The sequence below is a fragment of the Takifugu flavidus genome, chromosome 21 (assembly GCF_003711565.1).
Source record: "Takifugu flavidus isolate HTHZ2018 chromosome 21, ASM371156v2, whole genome shotgun sequence".
In the NCBI taxonomy this organism is placed as follows: domain Eukaryota; kingdom Metazoa; phylum Chordata; class Actinopteri; order Tetraodontiformes; family Tetraodontidae; genus Takifugu; species Takifugu flavidus.
This window is the reverse complement of record NC_079540.1, coordinates 1,785,216-1,808,069: the sequence shown is the minus strand read 5'-3', so window position 1 is coordinate 1,808,069 and position 22,854 is coordinate 1,785,216. Positions and strand designations below refer to the sequence as shown.

The following is a 22,854-nucleotide window of genomic DNA, read 5'->3' as shown; positions in this document are numbered from 1 at the left end:
TGCAACGGAAAGAAACTTTCAGCCAGTTGTCATGAGCTAATGAGACGTGTTGTGGATTTTAAATATTAATAATAATTATGAAATAAAACTGGAACTAGGGAACTGCGTCTTATATATCACTATATATTATTGCAAATTTTAAAAAGTGTTTTTTTAACTAGGTTTAATTACTTCTATTTCGAGTTAGTCAAACATTAAAAGTACTTTATTTGCCAGAATATATTTAATACATTATGTTTCATTTACTATATACATTTAAATGTATCTATCTCTGTATATATTTAAATTAAATTTAGATTTTAAAAAAGCTTTGTGGGACTCAATCATTTAAACAATCAATCTTTATAAATAAACATGTGTATAGGCTTTCTTCTGACGAGATCAATGATATTGTTTTTGGTGATTACTTTTTTGCTTTGTAATTTTACCTAAGGGAAACACTTTAAAAAAATAAATAAATACTGTATATATATATATATATATAATTTATTCGCTATATTTTGTCATTTCTGTGTTCAGGTGGGATGACGCCACCTGGTGGCCATATTGTGGTTTGATGGGAATTTACTTGAGCTAAATTGGTAGCTTAAAATCACCTTTTGTGTATCCTAGTGCTTTTCAGTGTTATTGGCTGACATTCATTTTCTTTTTAAAATATTGTTGACTAGCATTGACTTTGAATTTTACACTACGACTACTACTACTACTACTACTACTACTACTACTACCACTACTCCATAACATAACAAATAATGCTAGCAAGACCCTACAATTTATTATCTGAATAATTTTGCCCATGTCTTATGATCTTTACGGATACAAAACAGTAAATATACACTAGGTGACGTTATTGTTCCTTTTGACAGCCGTTCCGCCTACAAGCTAACTCCTTTATTTTGAAAGGCACCGCACCGGAAGTCCGTCTAGACCTGGTTTGACAGTGCAGCGGTAAACCACACTGCGTGCTTTCCTGACTGTGACAAAGTGCGCGAATCACAGTTTACTGTGAAAGTTAGTCTAAGTCAACCTTGAGACGCATTATGTCGACTTTTCAGGAGCGAGCCAAGTCAATTTGGAGCGATGTAAAGTAGCCAGTGGACATGATCGCGTAATCTAAGGTCAGTGTTTGATTTGAATCTGAACCAGTGAAGAATGCCGCCCGACTGCTCCCGAGTCAGCTTTTAACCTCTGTGCTCTCCGTATAAAAGGTTACGTTCAAACTATTGCTACGCAGTTTTTGTTTTTGTGTTTATTTTTGTTTTAACCCTCCGAACATGGCTTTGTCTCTATTAAGTGACTGCAGATTTCCCCCTCCCAGTCCTGTTTATATGGGCAGACCCCCGTTGAATGGGCACGTTTGACTCATTTTAAGAGCTTTCCTCTTCCTGAGTGCCAGAACAGAACAGCAATTGCACAATTGCAAAAATACATCATTTTAAAGATATTCATTATAACCTCTTTTATTTAGAGACACGTAGACCCACAAACTTGCTGGGGCAAAGAATTTCCACTGCAGTATGAGATTCCTCAGATTGTTGCCATGTTGTGGCTTTAACCATTTCCAAACTTCTCCTACGATCTGAAATACACCTATTTTTTTTTTAACTCATTGTGCATTACATCAAAGCTGCTGTCTGAAATGTATCATTACAAACCTATAGGGTTAGGGTTAAAGTTCCTAAATTGTACCAGAATACATATTTTACCAGAAAAGAGAGGGTATTTCTGGGAAGTGAGAACATTTTAGGCATTTGGTTAAAGTAAAACTGTGCACATGTGTGCGTAAAAGAGAAAAACAGGTCAGTAAAAGTGCACGTCTCCCTGGCTTGAAAACCAAGCTGCAGCTAATGAAAGTCAGATGTTTATTCTTCTGCCTGACCCAGATAGATGACGGATGGATTGATTGATTCTCTTCCCTGGATTAGGGGTGACTCAAATGTAAACCTACCTTAACCAATGAGCAGCGTGTCGTTCTCGTGGTTAGCGAGAAGGACACGATGTTTGCGTGTAAGGGGGGAAATGAGCAAGTGAGCAAAGAGGATTTCTAACAGAAAATATGTTGAAATAATGCGTAAGGGTTGCCAAATGGCATGGTCAGCTCTCAACAATCCTGGGAAAAAGGATATATGATGACTTCCTTTGCTGTTTTTGTTAAACACTTGAGGCGAAAGTAGAAGAAAATGTGCTTAGTCTATGCGGGTGTGATCTGAAGGCTTTCAATTTGATCCGAGATCCTCTTTGTTGTCATTTATCTCAAATCCTCAAACAGATCAGATTTCCACTTTTGTGAACCCAGTCAATCTCTGGATTAGGAATCCTTTTTCAGGAATCAATCTAACCACCGCCAAAGCTTTTTACTGCTTTGTTGTCATAGATATCCTTAATTGTGCCAAGGTGGATATTGCTAAGAGTTGTGTTTATGTGTTTCTGTCAGAGGGTGTAATGGCAGAGCTCCCGTCTGGTCTGCTGGAGGCGTGCGTGGTGGTGGGGGCCTCCAGTGATAAGCTTCGAGATGTACACCAAGTACTTACTTTTTCATAAGCACATGGCAACATTATTATATAAAGTCAAGGTTCAAATAAACTATAAGTTCTTCATTTATGGACAGATCACCACTGAATTTACAGATTTTATTTGGGCCGGTGGTGTATGCACCAAACCTACTGCGTAATCCTGAATCTTCCTGTGTTGTACAGCTCCATCAGCAGAGTAAGTTGAGTGACCTCTCGCTCCTGGAAGCTGAAGTCCTGCAGGTCCACGCCCCACCCTTTGTTTCCAAGGAGCCCAACTCCAACCAGTCCATTGGTCCTGCTTTCAGTCGTGTTCAGAGACGGAGGAGCTTCATCAAAAAGGTTCGGCGGCTTCCCGTTGACCTCAGCGCCTGGATCAGCAGTTGATCATTTGAGAGTAAATTTATTAGGTGTTCGCACAAATGACTCTCAAAATAAAAAAGAATCCAATGAATGCTTGCAGAAGAGGCGAGATAGAGCTGCAGAAGTCTTGTCTAATGGCGAAGCAAGCAATCGTGCAGACGTATCCTCGGCAACAGAGGACATCAGCGTTCCAAAGGATCTGGACCTAATTGCCTTGCCACAGCTCTGCTTCCCTGGTATAGTGACTCTCTATTGAACTTAATAGTGCCAATATTCCAACTGATGCTTTAGCTCTTAGCCTTAGCATGTCTTGAGGTATATTGCTTCTCTACTTATCAGGTGGTCTTCACTTGGCCAGTGAGCAGAAAGAAGACGGCTATCATTTCCTGGTTTTCACTGACCTTTTTGGGAACCGAACCCACGGAGTTGTGGTACAGTACTACAGGCCTGTACAGGTACAGCACTCACTGTCACCCAAACGGCACCCTGAGTTCTTTTGTTCTGAGTTCTTTTCTCATTGGCGCTCTGCCCCATCAGTCCTATCAAGATGGGTCTCTGCAGAATGGACACAGATGGAATTCATCAAAGTCGCGTCTCTTTGCCCCATATGCTGTGTGCATCATCTCTAAATTCCCCTACTACAATGCTCTGAAGGACTGTTTATCATGGTGGGCATCTTTATTACATCAATAGTGTGGTTTTAAATCAGGGGTCAACCCGGTCCTATAAGTCCCATCATGCCAGCCAGCTTTTCTGTCCCATCATGTGGACACCTTTCACAGTTGTCTACCTGGTGGGACAGAAAACCTGGCTGGATGATGGGCCTTGCAGGACTGGGTTGATGACCACTGGTTTAGGTGATAATAAGCTTGATAAAATGTATTTACTCCTCATTCTACCCCGTCAGTCTCCTGGTCCAGTTGCGGCCAGCAAGGCAATCAGACCTTGAGGAGATAATTAAGGAATTTTCAGCCAAGCTGTCCCTGGTCCCTTTACCACCACCTGGACAACTACGCGTGGTCAGAAAATACTCTTTCCCTCTGTTTGATTCAAGACACGCCTCTGTTTTCCATACATCCGTACAAGTTAGGCGTCGCTTCTGTGTTGTAGAGTTTCAACCTGCGTCCCCTTCAAGTGGTTCTTCCATCGCGGGAGGATCAGGACAGGCCCATTATTGACCTCGACCTGCATCTGCCTTTCCTCTGTTTTAGCCATACGGCACTGTTGCAGGTAAGATACATCATATGACCACACAAGTCAGAATTTAGGCTTGGAAAAAAAAGCCTGTCCTCTCCTCAGGTACTGTCCTGCCTCCTTCAAGAGCAGAGGTTGGTGTTCTTCTCTTCTGACTGGGCCAGACTCACGCTGGTCGCTGAGAGTTTGCTGCTCTACCTGCAGGTCAGTGTCTCACACTGGATCCTGTTACATCTCCCTCTCTCCGAGGTGCCTTTAAGCCTGTCGTCTCTCGCCTTCTTCAGCCCCTGTCGTGGCAGCAGCCATACGTCCCTGTCTTGGCCAGTGGGATGCTGGACTTCCTCATGGCTCCTACAGCCTTCCTGATGGGCTGTCACATCAGCCACTTTGAAGAGGTTGCTGCTGTAAGTACAGATATTCCTCATCTCGAGCTAATTAGCCGCTCATCATCGTTCTTCCTCACGATGATGACGGCAGCAGTCTCAGATAATTGCAGACTTTGGATTATACGCATACAAATAACCTTAAACTATGGAGGTATAATTATATATAACATATATAATTACACCATTTAACATATAGTTACATTATAATTGTATGCAATTATAATTGTACATAATTATGGAATTAACGAGCAAATAAAGGACGTGTGAAGTCTACAGCATTAAGTTTATATCACATTCTTCACTGTAATGCTGTCAACTACATGCCTCTTTATTCACATCTACCAGAACATCGGTTACCTTCTCCAGCGGCTGCTCGTGTAACACAGAAAGGCACAGACGGGCTGTAATAAATGATCTTTGCGGTACCAGCTTAACCACGTGTTTGTGTGTAGGAGACAGAGGAGCTGCTGCTTGTCAACATCGACGATGGCATCATTCAGTTGTCCTGTTCTGAAACCGTTGACCCCCCATCCATCCCTCTGTCGGCTGCCGAGAGCTTCATGTCAAGGTAGCATCTCTCAACCCTAATGTAGCCACTTGATTCTATTCAGGCAATTTAGATGCCTGGCAGTAGAAACAGGGTGATGAAAATGAGCCTTTCCTTTTCTGGAATGACAACTGCGATCTGGTTTAACATCAGAGCAGGGCCCATTCCTTGAAGTGTGCAGTGCATTCGTGTCATTTCAGGATGATGCATATCTGGGGTCTGTGTGTGCAGGGCAGAGTGTCTCCAGCTTCATTATGACTTGGATCTGTGTCACCTTGGAGCTGGAACCGATGTGAATGCGCTGCGATCCCAGCGCAGGGACTGGCAGGCGTCCCTGAACAGACAGATCCAAAACATCATGCTGGAGCTCGTGGTCAACACCTTCAGGTTAGGCGACGTGCCCACAGTAGGAATGGATAAAAATATAATAAACAGATATGCCGTGCTGGTCAAATTTGTACAGAAATGCTTTGCACAGCATATCTCATAATGAAGACGTCCTCCTTATAAAAGCGTCCTCTTTATAAACAAGAGGAAGGCCACATCTTTGTTGTCAGATAGTTCAAAGAGGAATGCTCAAAAAAAAAAAATACCCGGTAATACTTGTGTCAGTAACCAACCAACAGTACAACCATGCTAGTTCCTAGTACTCTTTAAAGTACTATTTTAAACAGTATAATTTGCACACCGCACTGCCTGTGTTAAAGGTGCACTGTGCAATCTTGCATATCGGCAATTTGTTTAAAATAAATACAAATCGATGCAGCGCCCCCCCCATGCTTCTATAACTATCTTGGATCTCTGCTAGGCTAACTTTGCTAAGATGGCCGAGCATACTCCAAGTCTGGTGAGTAAGGTTATATTTATATCTGCAAATGCACTTCTGCCCACTCCTCCCCCAAACCCTGTTTTGGGGCGCATCCTGTGCCCCTAGTGGTTTGTTTTTTTAATGTTCACAACCTTCATGTTGTCCTCAGAGACTGGCATTTTTCCCAGTGTATTCAGGGGCAGCTAGCGGATCACCGATGTTGAGGCAAAAATGAATTTGCTCTGAAACCAGACAGTATCGCACAGTGCACCTTTAAGCTCCGCTCAGCCCCGTAGATGCTTCAGCAGTGGCTCCTGTCCTGCTTATTTCATAATCACAACATAACTTATCACGTCATTAAGAGATAAACTTTGATATTTTGTCTTTGGTTACACAGCAGCTCCTGCAAATGGGAGCTTAATTAAGATTGAATGTTTTTTGTGGCTTCTGTTATCATCACATTTAGAGGCGTCCAAGATTTTCTGAACCACGAACACCGGGTTTTTAACAGCGAAGAGTTCCTTCGGACCAGGGAGCCGGCAGACCAGCTTTTTTACAAGAAAGTATGCTCGCATTCATGGAGACGGCCGCCCAAGCACCCTGAATGGCTTTGCTTGTCTCTGTTGCATGTTTTTAATTGTTGTCATCCCCAGGTGTTAGACACACACATATTCCACTCTTTCTTGCGAGACAGGCTGAACAGGAAGTGGGATGCGTTCAGTCGCATGGAGAAGAACACGAGAGACCACGTGAACAGGTGTGATGTCATAATTCATTGGGGTCAAAGTGCATTGCAAGTAAAATATTACTAATTCAAAAATGTAACAAAACAGACAGGCTTTTTTATGAGCTTGTTGCACGAGTAATAGTATACAAACGACAAAAGTTCTTCAATTTTTCACTACAAAAGCCTTTATTGTTTCTCTTTCATTTCTACTCAATGGATGTGAGTAAATTAGAGATTAAATTGGAATGTTTTTGCACTTTCCTTGGTAAATATTTGCGTGAATACATTTTTACAGCTGTGATTTGATAATCAAACTCACTTTAATCTACTGCAAATGAGTCTTGATTTCTGGTTCTTGTCTTTTCTCCAGGAACCGCGCCATGACGGAGTCTCCTCGTCGTCCTCTCATGAATGAGTGGTCTAAGACTGGTTACAGAAGCTACGCCAGTCCCAGTGACAGGCTGAGCAAGAGGCTGGGAGCCAGCCTGCCTAACCTGGAGCAGCCCGTTGGTGACATCATGACAGCCGGTATCTCTCACAGAACAGCCTCTCTCCTCAAGATGAGTCCTGATGTCGGTCAGTGCAGGGGCAGAGACCTTAAATTGCTCATAAAGTACCTTGTTATAAACGACTCTGTCATTTTTCAGGCCTGAAGTTTCCACAGAAACCCATAAAGGTTTTCCGCCTCCCGGACTTCCCACCTCCATTAGCCTATCATTACGTCCAGAACTATTACTCTGATATGGTCGCATCCCTGGGAAAAGCTATTAATGCCACACCACCCGAGGAGTCTGCTCTGCTGGCCAGGTACTACAAAGGCTGAAAACAGGAAATGAACCTCTTTTAAAACATCTTAATGACCCAACCCTGTAAATGTCTCTCTGTAAGGTACCATTACCTGCGTGGTTTGGTCAACACGGTTTCCAACAAGCGTCTGGATGCAATGGAGGACTTTCAGAGTCTTTATAAGACTGACTCTGATATCTTCCCTCTGCAGATGGTCAAGTCATTGGTTGTCTCTCTGACAGAGACGGAAAGGTCACAGGTCAGTTGATGGTAAAATCGAATCATTTCTAGACACGCTTCAGTGAATTTAGACTCTTAAATTATTAGTATTTTACCCTTCAAACGATGCGTTAAATTGCACTTGTGGCACAGACTCCATATTAAACGTGTCGAGGTGGTTTTGATGACCTCTCCACAGGCGGACAGACGACCTGAGCTGAAACGGCTCATCATTCGGGTGAAGAGGGACCAGGAGCGCGAACAGTGCCGCTTTGGGAAGGGACACGATGAATGTGCAGTAAAGCGCTTCCAGCTCCCAAAGACATACATGCAGCTGGAGGACTTTGTGAAGTGCATCCAGCAGTGTGGCATCGTGAAGGACCAAGGAACCATACACAGGCTGTTTGATGCCCTAACTGTAGGTGAGCCATTCAGGGCATTGTTCCTGCCCCTCCCCCAGCCCCTTTTCCTTGGATTAATAATTACCTCACATCTTCTTGAAGGAGGCAAGTTTGTCAAGTATTGTTGGTGAGAACTAGGTGCCCTTCTTTAACAGTTTTATATATAAAAAATGGCATAATTAAATAAAATAAAATCTTGTGGGAAGTGTAGTTGAGAACCATTATAGTTGTATTTCAAACACTGATGAACTTAATCAACCAAGCAACACCGATTTACAGTAAACTAGAGTGGAAGAAAGGAAAGGGAAGCAAAAGCTTAATGATTGACACCGTTCCTCAGGATGGGGTGAGTGCTTATCTTGGCTGTGTCTAGCTGCTAACGGAGCAGTTAGAAGTTAGAAGCGGCTACATCCTGCTGATTGTACTGAACAAACAAGTTTCCACCTCTGTCCCTGGGAAAGCCCAGTTTGGAGAATGCGAACCCCACCGGGCAGCTCAAATGACTGTGCTTTCATTTATCTCAGGTCACCAGAAGCAGGTGGGGCCAGATTTGTTCAAAGACTTCTACACCATCTGGAAGGAGACGGAGGCAGAGGCTCAGGAGGTCTGTATCTGAGCATTTCTCATCAGCTCCAGCCTCCACACTGCAAACTGAGACACAACTGTGAAATAAGGATGAAAAATGAACATGTCCCGAATATAATTCCGTTTGCACGAGTGCAAATCTTGTATCACTTGAGTTCATGTTTTAATGCTATGTGGCACTTACATAAAGACTTTGTAAAGCTGTGTGTACATCAAATTTGCATCATTCTAGGCTAATCAACCTTATTCTCTGTGACTTTCAGGTGTGCCTGCCACCATCTGTCCTGGAGCACATCGAGCCCAGCGAGTGCGTCTTCAAGCTGTCCTCCTCAGTCAAGACGAGCCGCGGCGTGGGGAAAATCGCCATGACTCAACGGCGGCTCTTCCTGTTAACCGATGGCCGACCGGGATATGTGGAGGTGGCGCAGTACAGAGATTTGGAGGTCAGATAAAGATGGGACGCCATTGGAAAAGAAGCTGTTTGCAGTTGGGGGTTTGAAGTATGCTTTGGCACATGAGTAAAAGGCCACTTTTTCTTCTTTACAGGAGGTGAAGGTGTCGTCGGCTCCCTTCTTGCTCCTGCGAATCCCCAGTCTGAAGCTGCGAGTTCATGGTAGGAAGGAGGCTTTCGAGGCCAATCTGAAGACCGAGACCGATCTATGGCACCTGATGGTCAAAGAGATGTGGGCCGGCCGCAACATGGCTGACCAACACAAGGTGATAATTCCATGCATGTGAGAGAGCTCATCGTACATAAATACAAAAATATACACTCCTATTTTCTGCCTTTTCATTCACTTGTAAGACTCGTGCATTTAGCTATTGACTGAGTGTCTGTGTAATTGTGAATGCACGCCAGCCATTATGAACTTGAGTGACTTTTGTAGGTGTGGCTGAAATTCCAAAAGGCCTCAGAGAGAATAAATCCAAATCCAGATGCTTTCCTTTGTGAAACTTGTGTAACTCTACATTACTAGTCATTGAGTCATTTCCTTTATCTTATTTATATCGAGATATGTGACTGGATGTAGCTCTGAATGCTTCATATATTCAGCACTGATGTAATTACAGCTTTTTTACAATTATAACTAACGCCATGATGCCATTTAATTCAGTTTCTCCAGACAAAGACAGTGTTTCAGATGTGTAGCCTTGAGCTTTTCTGTAAACTCTAGATGGGATTAAAGTGGATTGCTTTGTTTCCAGGACCCTCAGTACATGCAGCAGGCCCTGACCAACGCTTTATTAATGGATGCCGTCGTCGGCAGCCTTCAGACCAGTAAAGCCATCTATGCCGCTTCCAAGCTGGCTCACTTCGATCGGATCAAAATGGAAGGTAGGATGATTCATTTATACTGTTTAAGCACAATATTCTCTACATTTCTGCCCAACATGGTTGTTGTAGGCCCCTGAGGTTGTTGAGTTGTGACATTTGAGATTCTCAGTTGTATTAAAAATGTGGTTTTTTTTGGGGTGGGTGGTTTACAGGTGGGTCTTTGTGCCATCGGTACTGTACCTGTTTATGGTGAGTTATCTCTCTTTAACTGCTGTTTGTGTGTCTCTAGTGCCAATGAGGGTTCCCAAGGCAACCTCAGAGACGCTGAAACACAAAATTAACCCCTCGTTGGAACTCGCTGCCCCTCAGGCTGTAGACGTGCTTCTGTACACGCCAGGTACTCGCAAATGTTGCTCTTTATGTCGTCACCACGTCATCGTGTCAGTGTCGGGTTTCTCTTTATTACACAGACCAGTTTCTTATTAAGTTTGAAAACCAAAGCAGACACTTTGCTGCGTCACCTCCTCCTGTTCTCTCGCTTTGACATAAAAGACTCGTCATAAAAACGCACCATTAGGTTCTTCTACGACCTCTGGTCTCCTGTTGGAGAAAACAACCACAGTTGTAATGGTTTCTTTGCCTCAGAAATAGAAAGTTGTAAATGCTCGCTTAACTTTTTCTGTGCTTTTATTGCAATTCTTGCTTTTAAAATGACTGCTCAGCAGCCACAACATCACAGTGCTGCACCGCTGCTATAACAAACCCCTGAAACTAAAAAGAGAAGTAAATCAAACAAACTGTTGTTGCTGAAATATTTTATTGTTTCTGAGTATATCTGTAAATTTAGCATAGCATAGCATATTATAGCAACAGGAGGTTCATCACGTGATGCAACCTTTGTAGCATCAAAGCTGTGTGAGACCATTGAGATTATTATGGGGGGGCCCAAACAGAACCATAAAATCACTGCCTTCAGCGTGCGGGACCATCTGGGCCCACTTAAATGCCCGGCTGGTGACAGACTGACCTCCAGCACCAACACATTCACGGATACTCACACACTGTCCACTGTGACACTCAGCTCTCTGAGATTTCAGTTGGTGGCAAGAACAGTCTGCTCTATTCAGACCTCCACTCTGACTCGCTGGTTTGAATTTAGGTCAGGGAATTCCTGGCTTACAGCCTGTTTTCTCCTCCCCTACACTCCCTCTTGCTCCCTATTTCTCTCACTTTTTACATCCAGATTACTCGCCAGCTGTCTCCACCCTCTCTGCTACCCACTGTGTGTTTGTGGAGCAGCCATGGAAGAAACTGACCGTTATGCAGCTGTAAAATAGTTCTGAACTTAAAAAGTTTCCCCACTGAACATGTTGGTTGATACAGACATTTTTCTTGTCTTAGAAGAGTAAACACTTGGGTGTGAGATAAGACGTTGGGAAATAACTGATAAAGTGCGTATGTGTGTTTTCAGGTCAGCTCTGGGTGTCTCTGGGGGGAGGTAAGGTGATGGTGTTTGATGCCTCCAGCTGGTCCCTCACAAACACTTGTCATGTGGGGAGTGCACGACTGGTAACAGACTCACTCATAGTCACCACTTCAACTACATTTAAGGATGTAAAGATTTCACAAACAGGGAAGGACTGATAACAAAACATGCAGTCAGCCTGAATGTTGAAATCTTTGTCATGTAAATTTGACACTACTGAGAAGTTGTGGTAGAAATGTTGCTTTTCAATCACTTAAAAAAAAAAAAACTGCAGCCAATTCTGCCGCACTCAGCATTTCGGCACAACTTTCATTACAAGGTTAAAGCTGTGTTCATAAACCTATTGAAGCAAAACCAGAACCAAGTTTCATTTCTCCTAACTACCTTTTTTCAAATTATATGCTGTTTTTTTTCGGTCTATTGCAACATTTTTGCATTTATCGCATCAGGATATCAGATTAATGCGCATAAATGACATTTTAAAGTTGTTTAAACCTGCTGAAGCAAAACCACTTCTATGTTTCATTTCTCCAATTTACCAGTCATTCAAACCATACATTAGTTATATGTTAAATCTGTGGGGGAAAAACTGCAGCTGTCATGTCAGGATATTCAATAGTTTAATGCCAGTAAATCACGTTTTAATCTAAACCTGAACTTGAAACGTAGGGGCTAGATGTTTGACTCCCTCACAGTTCTGAACAGAATTACCCAATAAATCAAGACATTTTTGCATTGTCCTGTTTTTTTTTAAACATCTCAGATTCCATTAACAATCACAAAAAAGAAGAAGCTCTTTAATAATATCTATTGTAAATTAGATGCAGGTGAAATAACGTGGCTGCACAGTTTAACACAATAATTTGTAGCTATTATTTTGACTTTATTTTTGATTGAATCAAATAATATTGATGTAAATTAAAATGTTATACTTGATTTAATATTGCATGTTTAGGTGCTCACACATGCAAACACGCCAGGCAGCAGATGTTAACAATGTTGCCACCTTGTGGACAAGTTAGAAAGAATCCATATCACAATATAAAATCACCAAATAAGCAAATTGAGGCTGCAAGACAATTAAAAGGAACTTAAAAAAACGATCTTCTGTTCTTCCCAGCTGCATAGTGTTAAATTATCTTTCAATGTAGAAAACAAATCAATGTTTGTTTGTTTGTTTTTTTCTGTAGCAGCCCACAAGTGTCTGTATCTACTCCCTGCATCTATTTTTATTTGCAGAACTGCATGCTGGGAGTCGATAAGGACCAGGTCTGGATGGGCTCTGAGGATTCTGTTATCTACATCATCAACATGGTGGCCATGGTGTGTAACAGGCAGTTGACTGAACACAGGGCGGAGGTCACTGGTCTGGCGGTCGACACGGACAAATATAGGTAATGAACACACATAAACACCGATTCTCACACAATCATGATTGAAACTGAATATCATTGGAGGAAGGTGGAGGGTTGAATTTGATTTTAGGAAAGATGCAAGTAGGCAACAAGATAAGGTGAGGTCAGCTTCTGCCGCCACATCTAACCGGCTCATTGTCTCTTCAGCCAGAAGGTGGCGTACTCCTGCAGTGCAGAGGGAAGCGTCATGGCGTGGGACATCGCAACACTACAGGTCAGCTGTCATGAATAGATAAAATGAAGACATTTTGGTGGGTTAAGGAGAAACACGGGTTTCTCCTACACATTCCTCCTTTTTAGCAGTCTTATCCCATCGTTGATGGCCACGACACAGGGAGAATTCCACTGAGCATGAGAGCCAGAAACGCTGTGCAGTAGGGGTCCCCAGGAACATTCACTCCATCGTGTTACTTGAATCTGAAGACACCGCGGTGTCTAATCCACAGCCATAGCTGCTACCGGGATCAAACAGCTCTCTGATCGATTGACAGATAAATGAGAATCAGACATCTCCGGCTAATGGTCATAACTCAAAACTTATTTTTCTTTCTTTTGTACGTGTGAATGGACCCGTCCAGGTGAAGAAACACTTCCGTCTCTCCTGCGATCGCCTACAGTCCATCTCCAGCTGCAGTGGAACGCTGTGGTGCTGTAAGTCTCAGGCTCAGTCTGAAGCATGAAAAGGAAACGCCTAAGAGACGTGGATGGAAATAAAATCTCTTTCTCTCAGGCTCCAGGGACAGTATATTGGAGGTTTTCAGGAACGGGACAGTGAAACACCGCCTGACTCTTCCAGAACAGCTAAGAGGAAACACAAATCTGTTCAGCTCTATATTGCTGTTACCAGAGGTAGCGTCCTCCACCTGGACAGCACGCTCACACTGATGAGTTGATGTTGTGCTGATTTCCTTCTGTGTGTGTGTGTCAGAGGGAGGAGCTGTGGAGTGTTTGCCTCGACTCGGTTGAAGTGTGTATTTGGCACATTAAGGACACGAGCAGACCCTTTCACCGCGTCACCCTCCCCGACTGCATCGGATGTTACTGCATGATCAAAGTGAAACAACAGGTTAGGACGCGCCACTAATACACACAGCTGCATCCACCACAGACGATTAGAGACGATTCCCGTCTGTGCAGGTCTGGGTCGGCGGCGTTGGCTCCAGTTCAACCAAAGGGAAGATTTACATCCTGGACGCAGAGCGCTACCAGATCCTGAAGGAGCTGTACGGCCACGGCGACAAGGTGACGGCTCTGTGCTCTGCCGAGGATCGCTACGTCCTGAGCGGAGCCGGGAAACTTGACGGAAAAGTGGCCATCTGGAAGGTGGAATAGAAGGAACTGATCTTTGTTCAGCTTGACTCTCAGTGACTGATTCAGTCGCTTCACAGCCCCCAGCAGCGAGTTTACGCAAAGCACCCGGGACGGAAATATGAAGGAAATGCAAATATATTCTGGAGGTTTTTGTTGAATCCAGAATACCTTATTTTGCTGAGTTTTCATTCATTTTTATGGTGTTTATTGATTAGTTCATGTTTTATAAGTTCTAGTTTGACCACACTAGTATTATCTGATAAGTGTTTAAGCCTCTTAGTCCAATTAGCTTTGGAGTTTTGTTTTAATTTAAAGGTAAACCTATAAGGGACCGAAGAGGTGACGCCGTTTTAAGATGTTTAGATTGGATCCTGACAAAAAACACAAATGAAGTTTATGAAGCCCACAGTGTTTCACACGTGTATTGTGTGGCCAAAAATACCTCATTAGCAAATTGCCTGCATTTATTTATTTATTTCTTTACAAGTTTCAAATACAGACTAAAATTTTCATGCAATTTATAAAGTTTGAGATTTAATTTATGTAATCTGCAGATATTTGTGCATTTTCCACGCATTTGTAACCCATCATTACATTTCTTTTATAGATACTAACAGAAACTGGACAAACTTTTATTTTCATCTTTTCATTTAAATAACAGTAAGATAGGGGAAGTCTTTCTAATCACCTAACGTTTCCCTTTTTACATATGTATGCAAGGAAAGTTTAAATATTAACTGGACACTATTATGTCTTTCTTTTTGAATGAGTTTTTTTTTTTTCAACCAAATTGTAGAATTCGTTCAGTTTATCGTTTTTTTAATGCACTTTGTTGACATGACCAGAAGAGGGTGCTGTTTGACAGCCGGAATAAATGTGGCTAAACAAGTATTAACACTGGGAACCTTCACTTCCACCTGTGGTCCATATGTGGAAAAAGCGGAAGGGATTAGATTGTTGTGGTTAGAAGTCAAAAGTCATTAACAGCGAAGGCAGTGATTTAGTTTAAAGGGTAAGTTGGAGCTGAAAATGTTGTTGATGTAAGGAGTTGATTATTCAAACTCAACCAGTAGATCAGTGCTAAGTTTATTAATACCAGTCCAAACAAAGCAAACAGTTATATCTGAGAAGACAGAACAAGATAATATTTTGATCCAGTGCAGACACAGAAGCTGTTTTCCTCTTACTCGTCTTGATCAGGTGACTGAGAAAGAAAGCATAACCGAGTAGCACCCTGGCAGGTCTGCTGCTCTTTCAGTGACCTCTAACCTCTCTGTGCAGTGTTTTTATTACATCCCAGTCACACTAGACCTCAGTCAGTTGCTGACATAATAAATACGTGGATGCGGCGTCGCAAGCAGCGTGTTTTCCTCACAGGCCTGAATCCTTGCCTGTGCTTCATGCTGTTACATAAACCATAAAGGGTTGGTAATCTCTCACCAGACCTCTGCTGCAGCAGAAAATTTGCACTATATCTCCCACGGCTCTTGATCGGTGTCATTTAATCCCTAAACTTTTGCTTTCAGGTTGCCAGAGTTGCAAAATATTATGCTGATAAACATCTGCTGCGACGTGGAAAATTGAAGGACATGTCAGGCACACGACACCAGTTTGCTGTGGATGTTCTTAGGGTGCAACTCGTGGATTTTTGATGAATTAAGTGCAACTCTACAACCTTATATACCACAGTTAGCTTGACTGTGGAAGAATAGAGATGCTTGAAGAATAATCCCATTTAACAAGTTGTGATAAGAGTAGTTTAAAATAAGACATGGCTAAAATGGAAGAGAACTCTAATTGTTATTTCAGCCCAATATTATTCAGAATTCCTGTTACAGCAAGGTGACAATAACTCAGAATAAATCTTATTTATTGTAATGCCTGAGCATAACCAATGTAGCATCGACACAGCTTTAATCGTTCAATACACAAAAACTAGAAGGTGTTTGACATGATGAAGATGTGGTTATTCTGTTTCCACCCTTTAGTTCGAAGAAGCAGTTGTACTCCTCTTCGGACCAAAGCCGGGTTATTTTTACCCCAGCAGGAAACACTCCTTTCTCTGTTGCCGCGCGCATCCCTCACCCTTCTGTGTATTCACTTTTCTGTCTGTGGTCTCATACCAGAGACTTCAGGTCAAATCATGGAATTAGAATGGTTGATCCCCAAACAGCCAGAGCTATTATGTTTTTAACCTCCTGCCCATGTGTACGCTGTTTGTTTAGTTGAACACATGATGTTGTCTGAAGGTCTGCTAACCTGTGCTGTGGAGAATCAGTGCTCGAATCACGAAAATGTATAAACACAAGCGTCATCCTGTTGAGACTCACAGAGTCCCCGTTCACCTACTGTATGTCATTGAAATTATTAACTGCTATATAAAACACCATAAAATCAGAATATTTGTGATTACGCTCCATTAGAGAATAACATGAAGACTGAGGTCTGTCAGACATGTCTGACACAAACAGCCTGTAATGGGTGACAGATGTTGAACCGAGCTCACATCTAATGCGTCTAAATGGTTTCTTTCAATTTCTCCATGCATGTCACTAAGCACATTGACTATTAAATCATGGAAAACAAATTCTGTATAAACTAACCAGTGAGAGAGAAGAATGCAGGGGCCACCAGGGTTAATCCGGCTCAGAATTATTATACAGTTATTGTACTTTCCTCCTCAATTCAATGCTATAATAAGTAACAAGTAAAAGCAATGCCATGCCTTTGAGTAATGATCTAAAAATGATTAATGTGTTGCTTATTTTAGGCCTTCTGATAAAGGCAACAGGTCCAATTTAAGCCCCCCAAAACCAACAAAACACGCTAATAGTCTGAATTCTGACAGAATTTAAGCTCCTAAGATTTATTGTCTTGAAACCAAAACAGTCACAATCGATCACTAAGCCAGGCATTAATTATCGAATTCGATTTGTAACTTAATAAACACATTTGTGTGGCAGAAAAGGGCTCTTGTGTGTTTGCGTTCAGCGATTAGCCGCCCCGCTTCAGCGTACATCTCCTGACTCCGCCCATTTATGCAAATATAGTGACGTTGGCGGAAGTGGGCGCTGCGTCTCTTTCTTCCGACAAATATTTCTTTAAAGGCGTATTTAAAGCTCTGGGTCCAGTTCCAGGAGCAGCGGACAACCTATGCAACAAAAGCCGCAGACTCTCCGACCGCTCAGCGGACACAGACGCGGTGCTGGCTGCCGACAAGTCCCGGCAAGGTGAGCTCGGTGTCCGGTTATCACAGGGGACGGATTAAACATTTTCTTGTCGCTGTTTGTCGGCTCAGGCAGGCGGAATAACATCATCTCAGGTTGCTGCTGCAGAGAGGAGGAGGAGGAGGAGGAGGAGGAGGTGGTGGTGGGGGAGGAAGGGAACATTTACAGTAGTTTCTCTGGGCTGCATCAAAAACAAATCTAGAGGAGAGGCTGGAGGCAAAGATGGGTCCGCTTGCATAATTGGGTTGCTATAATTATAATGTTTTATAATTAGTATTCCTGGGCGCTGTTCTGATGTCAGGCAGACAGCTTATAACAGTCGCTCATGGCTTCAGGTTTCAGACTGAGGACTATATTATGAGCAGACTTAAATTAGAATAATCATTATAATAATCAAACCTAATCTTCTGGCTCCACTGCATTTTGACACTAAAGAAAACATAGCTGACTTGAACTTTTATTGTGTTTGTGATGCACCTGAAACTCAATTTCAGAGTGTTTTTAGACAGGATTTCCTCCACACTCATGCCACATCCAAATCAATAAGTAAATAAACACAAAGGACCAGCTCTGTTATGTTTGCTGTTGTTTTTAAAATGCATTTCTCTGCTTTTCACGATACGTTGAAAACATTTGTGTTGAATGCAGGACTGGAAAATCCAATTTCTTTCTAAAATTCCAGATCACGTCATTGACCAAGCATTTTATGAGCAGGATATAACATCTGCATCAGTCTGTTGCGGTTATATTCCAGCCTATGCCATGTTTTTTATGAGCCCGTTGTCATTATACAGCTATTTCATGCTGTCGATGTGTCAGGTATGCTTGCTTATTCACACATCTGGTCGTTTTACGCCCACCCCTGCAGGGCTGTCTGATAGATTCTGTTGTTGTTGTTGTTGGTGCGCGCTCTGATTTAATCCCAGTGTAACAGTCAACCAGCAGACATGCATGTGTGAGTGCGCATTCTTTATTTTTTTTTATGTACCCAGGTACGACTGCAGGAAGTAAGATCGCAGCCTGGACCAGACAACGTCCCAGTGACCTTTATGAAGCTTTTAGGGCCTTTTGGTAAGACAACCAACGACCGTGCTTGCGTTTGATCTTGATGGGGAGCTTAAAGACATAAGTGACATGTGTTGTGTCCAGTATCCAGAACCAGTGGAAGCGGAACAGAATGCAAAGATCTGATTTCGAAATCCGCCCAATTGTCTCTAGTAAATATCTGCATCAGCTTCTTGCTTTCCGACACCGATGCTGCTCTTCAGCTGGACTGAAAGCGATCCACTTCCTCTTGATGAAATGTTTGCTGACTGTCAGCTGGCCCTGAGTCAGCATTCGGCTTATTACCGCATAGTCAAGCACACTAAATGTAGGCCGACAACTCTGGTCACGCCAGATAGTCATCGAACGCACCCGGACCCTCGTTACAACCCACACTTGCACAGATGTTGGCCACATGCATCTTTAAAGGTAGTAAATCGTCCAAACTTTTTTCCTGTAGAAACGGATTGCATTTCCGTAAATGCCCGAGGGCACGCAGAATATTTGATTGCGACATTCCGGATTCATTGCCACTAACCGGCCACAGTTATTTTAGTGCTTCTTCCACGCCACCTTTGTGTAAAACAAAAAATATCATGCTCGAAAGAGATTTTAGACCCATTCCAGCCACCTCAGAGGCATAACCCCAGTCAAAGCTGTAGCAATCGCACAGAAATGTAAAATAGCTGGATTCATCTCCGGCAGCTGTAAGTGTTTAGTCCGAATCGGTCGTTGAATTGATGTGTGAAAAGGTTGTTTTCCTTCGGTGACCCGTCGGTAACAGATGACGATGATGTGTTTAGAAATAGATGCCAGTAAAACTGAAAATCTTCCAGGTGACTCCAGAATTCAGTGGTTTTGTCCCAGCGGTGCCGTTCACCCACCATCAACTCCAACACCCCCCCCCCCCACTTATCCAATTTCCAAGAAGTGTTTATGCGTTTGTTGCAAAAATCCTGGTATTTGTGCAGCGGTTAGGAGATTTTTATTGCAATTTAAGAGCCAGAAAGGCTTCAGATTACACAAGATATATTCTTGTTTGATGCTGTCATAAGATCTTGGAGGATTTCAAAAACGATTGATTGAAGCAGTGTTGCGGATTAAATTTGAGCAGCCTTTTCTCACTTGTTCGCCAGGTAAGTGCTAACATGACTGGGCGATTCCCCCCCACCCCCCCTTCCATTCTGGGATTCTGGGAATCCACAAAAAGCGACACATTCAAGGTCGACTGCGTCATCTTCTCTGTGAGTTAGGATGGCAACAAGTTGGGATGTTCAAGCATTTGGTAATTTGATAAAACTGCTTTTTCAGTTTCTGCCTCCGCTGCTGAAAACAATTGTCAGCTGAGCGTCTGGATGAGTCAAAGGGAGTTCCTCATGCTTTTTGGGCCAAACCTGTTTCTGCTCTCCTTTTCTCTGAACTCCCACATGCCTGTCGTTGTCTTAGGTGTAAGTCGACACTCTAATAAAGTGTTTTGTTCTATTTTTCTATGACGTCACACCCTTTTACACCAAAAGTCTTGTTGTGACACTTCGGATGTCTGGCCAGGCTGGGCCAGCATTCCCTCGGGAACATCGCTGCTGGATGAAAACTGCCCTCCTTTGCTTTTCACCGTCTCCCATTTAAATGGATCGGCGTGATGGTGAATTTGAGTTCACTGCGGGACTGCAGGTTGGACATAGTGGAGGCTAGTTTGTCATAAGTTGTCAGGGAATCGCAAGAATAAGAATAAAGAGCAAATACTCTGACTCACTGGAAGCAATTCGGTGAAACGGGGAGTGAGTTTTGCTGGGTTATTAAGAAATAATCAGACGTTTTTACTACTTTTAAAGGCAGGAAATTACTGAACAAAGGGCTTTACCGAAATAATAATAAAATAAAAGCCTTTACATGCATGTGCAGGTGCAGGGGTTTTCTCACCCTGTCATTGTTGTAGCAGCAAGTGTGAAGATGATAGATTCAGCTGGCTTATCAGCATCAAACATGCGCGCGCGTATTTGAGCGCTGCAGTGGAATATTCCATCAGACAGGGCGTGGGCAGGGCTTAAATGTTTTTTTAAGATGTGTGGTCTATGCAGACAGTTTCACAGCAAGTGTTTGAGTGTTTCCTGGTGCTGTTGCAGTTCTTACCTCACCTTTCTGATTCCATCTTTTTTAACTTACTTATGCTCAGGTCATTAAATGAGACTTTCATGACAGCCAGGGATAAATATCCTTTTGCGCCACCCTTAAAAGGGCTGTAAAGAGGAGAATGAAGATGGTCCCCATTCCCTTTTAGGAGGGTTCATTAATGTGGGGGTGTTGGGTGGCAGGTAATGTACTCAGAAGAGGTGGTGAGTTTCAGTGGTGGTGTTGAGGCTATAGGGCTGACGCACAGCCAGTAACGTGATTCTGGTGTAGAAGTAGGCCAAGGCTGCTTGTCAGCAGCTTGTCAAAACCTTCTGACCTGCAGGAGACGTGGGCTTTTACCGTTGGGCGTCTTGTCTGTTAATACGGTGACACCGTGTCAACAACACAGGTTTCTTTTAAGAAACGATTTCGGCATCGCATTTCAAGTTAACTGTCGGCATGGGAACAGTTGGGGGCTTAACTTTCATGCAGATGCGTTTTAATTGTCTACAGTGGTGTGTGAGCGCTTTCCAAAAGAACAAAAGGTTCTAGTTTGACAGAACCTTTCTGGGTTTAACACCAGCTTTAAAAATGATCAGGTTAAACAGTTTTTTAAATTGTATATACAGTGTAGGTAGGAAACTAGCTGTTAACTGACTACAGGTGCTCAGTGCGCTAACTAGCTAACCTATTAGCCTGCTGTGCTAAAAATAAACAGCTTGACTAGGCTTTTGCTGGTCGCAAAGCTAACTGACACAACAAATCCTGCTCTGGTGTGTAATGCTCGCTAATGATCCAGTGGGGAGTTTTGCACGACAGATATTGACCCATTTTGAATGTCATTGCGAGCTGTAATGAGAATGAAAAACTGTCAGACGTTAAAGGTTGTATCCTTGTCTGTACTGTGAGGGTGAAGGATGTATCTGATGTGAGTTGACTGGGGGGGAAAAAAACACATAACGATTGCCAACACAGAATCTTTGGAAGATAAATGGAATATTATTAAAGGATATGTGCTTCTACTTCAAGAATAATTGGAAGGTTCCACATTTCAGGGAGAGAAAATCTGTCCACATTCATCAGCCACAATCGTTACATATCTTCCCAGTCACTCGATTAAAGATTAATTTTGAGCTCTGCTTTACCCTGGGGGATAAAACCAGGAGTGTTTAAGTCCTCACAAATGCTGTGTAAACGTATGTGTGCAGCAGCTATATTACGTCATATTTCTACCAGACATTGTAGTTCTTTAGGCTCTATGACTGCAGGATTTGTCATTGACGCTAGCGCACGTTGACACACACATGTGCCCCCACCACCCTTGTACTCTCTGCACTGCAGCAGCACTGCAGAATCACACACTGAATGTGTGTGTGTGATTCTGCAGTCTCTTTGGTGTTTACCTCTGTCCACCCCTCCTGCTTATCTCCCACTCACCATCTGCTTCTCAATGCTAGGAATATGCTTATTTTTTCATGGGAATCTCACAAGCGGCATGGGAATGTTGCAGTGTGTGTGTGAGTGCGTGCGAACATCTGTCCAGCACACACGCGCACCGTGTTAAACTTTGAAACCAAATCTCTTAAGTGGCGACAGCAGTCTGATTTTAACGCGCATCACGTGTACAATATTACGAAGGGGCATAATTGTGTTTTGAATGTTTTTCCCAGTTAGTCACAGCATCTTGTGCTGGAAATAATCGAGACAGGCGAAGCATTCGTCACACAGCAGACGTGACACGCAGCACTTTCAATGAATCTCTGATTTAAAGAGCTTCTTTGTTCGCTGTTGCTGTTGGGCTGTTTGTGCCATTTAGTAACGTGAACCTGAGCTTTTGTTATGAAGATTTAAATCCACCTCGAGGCCATGAAAAAAACAAAAGCTCAGCCTTTCGCTTCGGCCCGTGTTGAAGGAGTGCAGCTCAGCATCACTCTCACGGAAAAGGAAATGATTTGTTCCTGTTTTCAGTCGCCGTCCATCCCTTTTTATCCCTCCCTCTCATGCACACGCAGACGTCAGGCGTGAACATCCATAGGAGTCGACCATGACGCGTGAACTTGATCCTGCGGGCTTGGATCTATATCCATCCTGGGTCAGTGCCGTCCTGTGTTGTGTTCAGTGTTCGCATGCTTTGCCAGTATGTGACACTAAAACTCATATACCGATGCAAGGTGACAGAATTGGGATGGTGTTTGAGGGTCGGAGGACGCTCAGACCTTCCAATAATGGGTTTACGGAAAATCAGACTTTCCCAGGGTTCCTGCAAAATTGCTGGCTGTATCCACACAGTTGACCAACATTAGTTCTTTTTACAACAAGGAAAACGGCAAATATGTGATTATAATTAAATTAATTCAAATCACATGTTGGCTGAATAGGCAGCAGCTCAAAGTCCACTGCTTGTTTGTGTGTGTGTGTGTGTGTGTGTGTGTGTGTGTGTGTGTGTTGTGTGTGTGTGTG

At 43.0% G+C, this 22,854-nt stretch overlaps 2 protein-coding genes across 4 annotated transcripts in view; both read left to right on the top strand.

Annotated features, from left to right (window-relative positions):
* Positions 1 to 918: 918 nt before the first annotated feature.
* On the top strand, positions 919 to 14,909 carry dennd3a (DENN/MADD domain containing 3a). Of its 2 annotated transcripts, none has more exons than XM_057021538.1 (30): positions 919 to 1,118; positions 2,435 to 2,514; positions 2,697 to 2,852; positions 2,974 to 3,109; positions 3,213 to 3,328; positions 3,411 to 3,541; positions 3,781 to 3,892; positions 3,984 to 4,103; positions 4,173 to 4,271; positions 4,352 to 4,471; positions 4,906 to 5,021; positions 5,232 to 5,387; positions 6,275 to 6,371; positions 6,462 to 6,565; positions 6,906 to 7,111; positions 7,183 to 7,342; positions 7,424 to 7,580; positions 7,740 to 7,962; positions 8,466 to 8,545; positions 8,790 to 8,969; positions 9,073 to 9,243; positions 9,733 to 9,862; positions 10,092 to 10,199; positions 11,274 to 11,371; positions 12,528 to 12,682; positions 12,851 to 12,917; positions 13,282 to 13,354; positions 13,434 to 13,552; positions 13,632 to 13,769; positions 13,841 to 14,909. In XM_057021538.1, exons 2-30 carry the CDS (start codon positions 2,443 to 2,445, stop codon positions 14,033 to 14,035), a joined length of 3,795 nt encoding a protein of 1,264 aa, XP_056877518.1. In that variant the 5' UTR covers positions 919 to 1,118; positions 2,435 to 2,442; the 3' UTR covers positions 14,036 to 14,909. The 2 variants fall into 2 exon arrangements, with proteins under 2 accessions (XP_056877518.1, XP_056877517.1); XM_057021537.1 differs by having other exon boundaries at positions 2,435 to 2,523.
* A 2,178-nt stretch (positions 14,910 to 17,087) lies between these two features.
* The window catches only part of LOC130518721 (solute carrier family 45 member 4-like), a 29,981-nt gene continuing 24,214 nt past the window's right edge, over positions 17,088 to 22,854 (top strand). Inside the window, exons 1-2 of one of the 2 annotated variants that reach the window (XM_057021553.1) lie at positions 17,088 to 17,244; positions 18,234 to 18,312. The gene's annotated coding sequence lies outside the window, so the exon portion shown is untranslated. The remainder of the gene's footprint in view (positions 17,245 to 18,233; positions 18,313 to 22,854) is intronic. The other variant, XM_057021554.1, reaches the window with a different exon arrangement.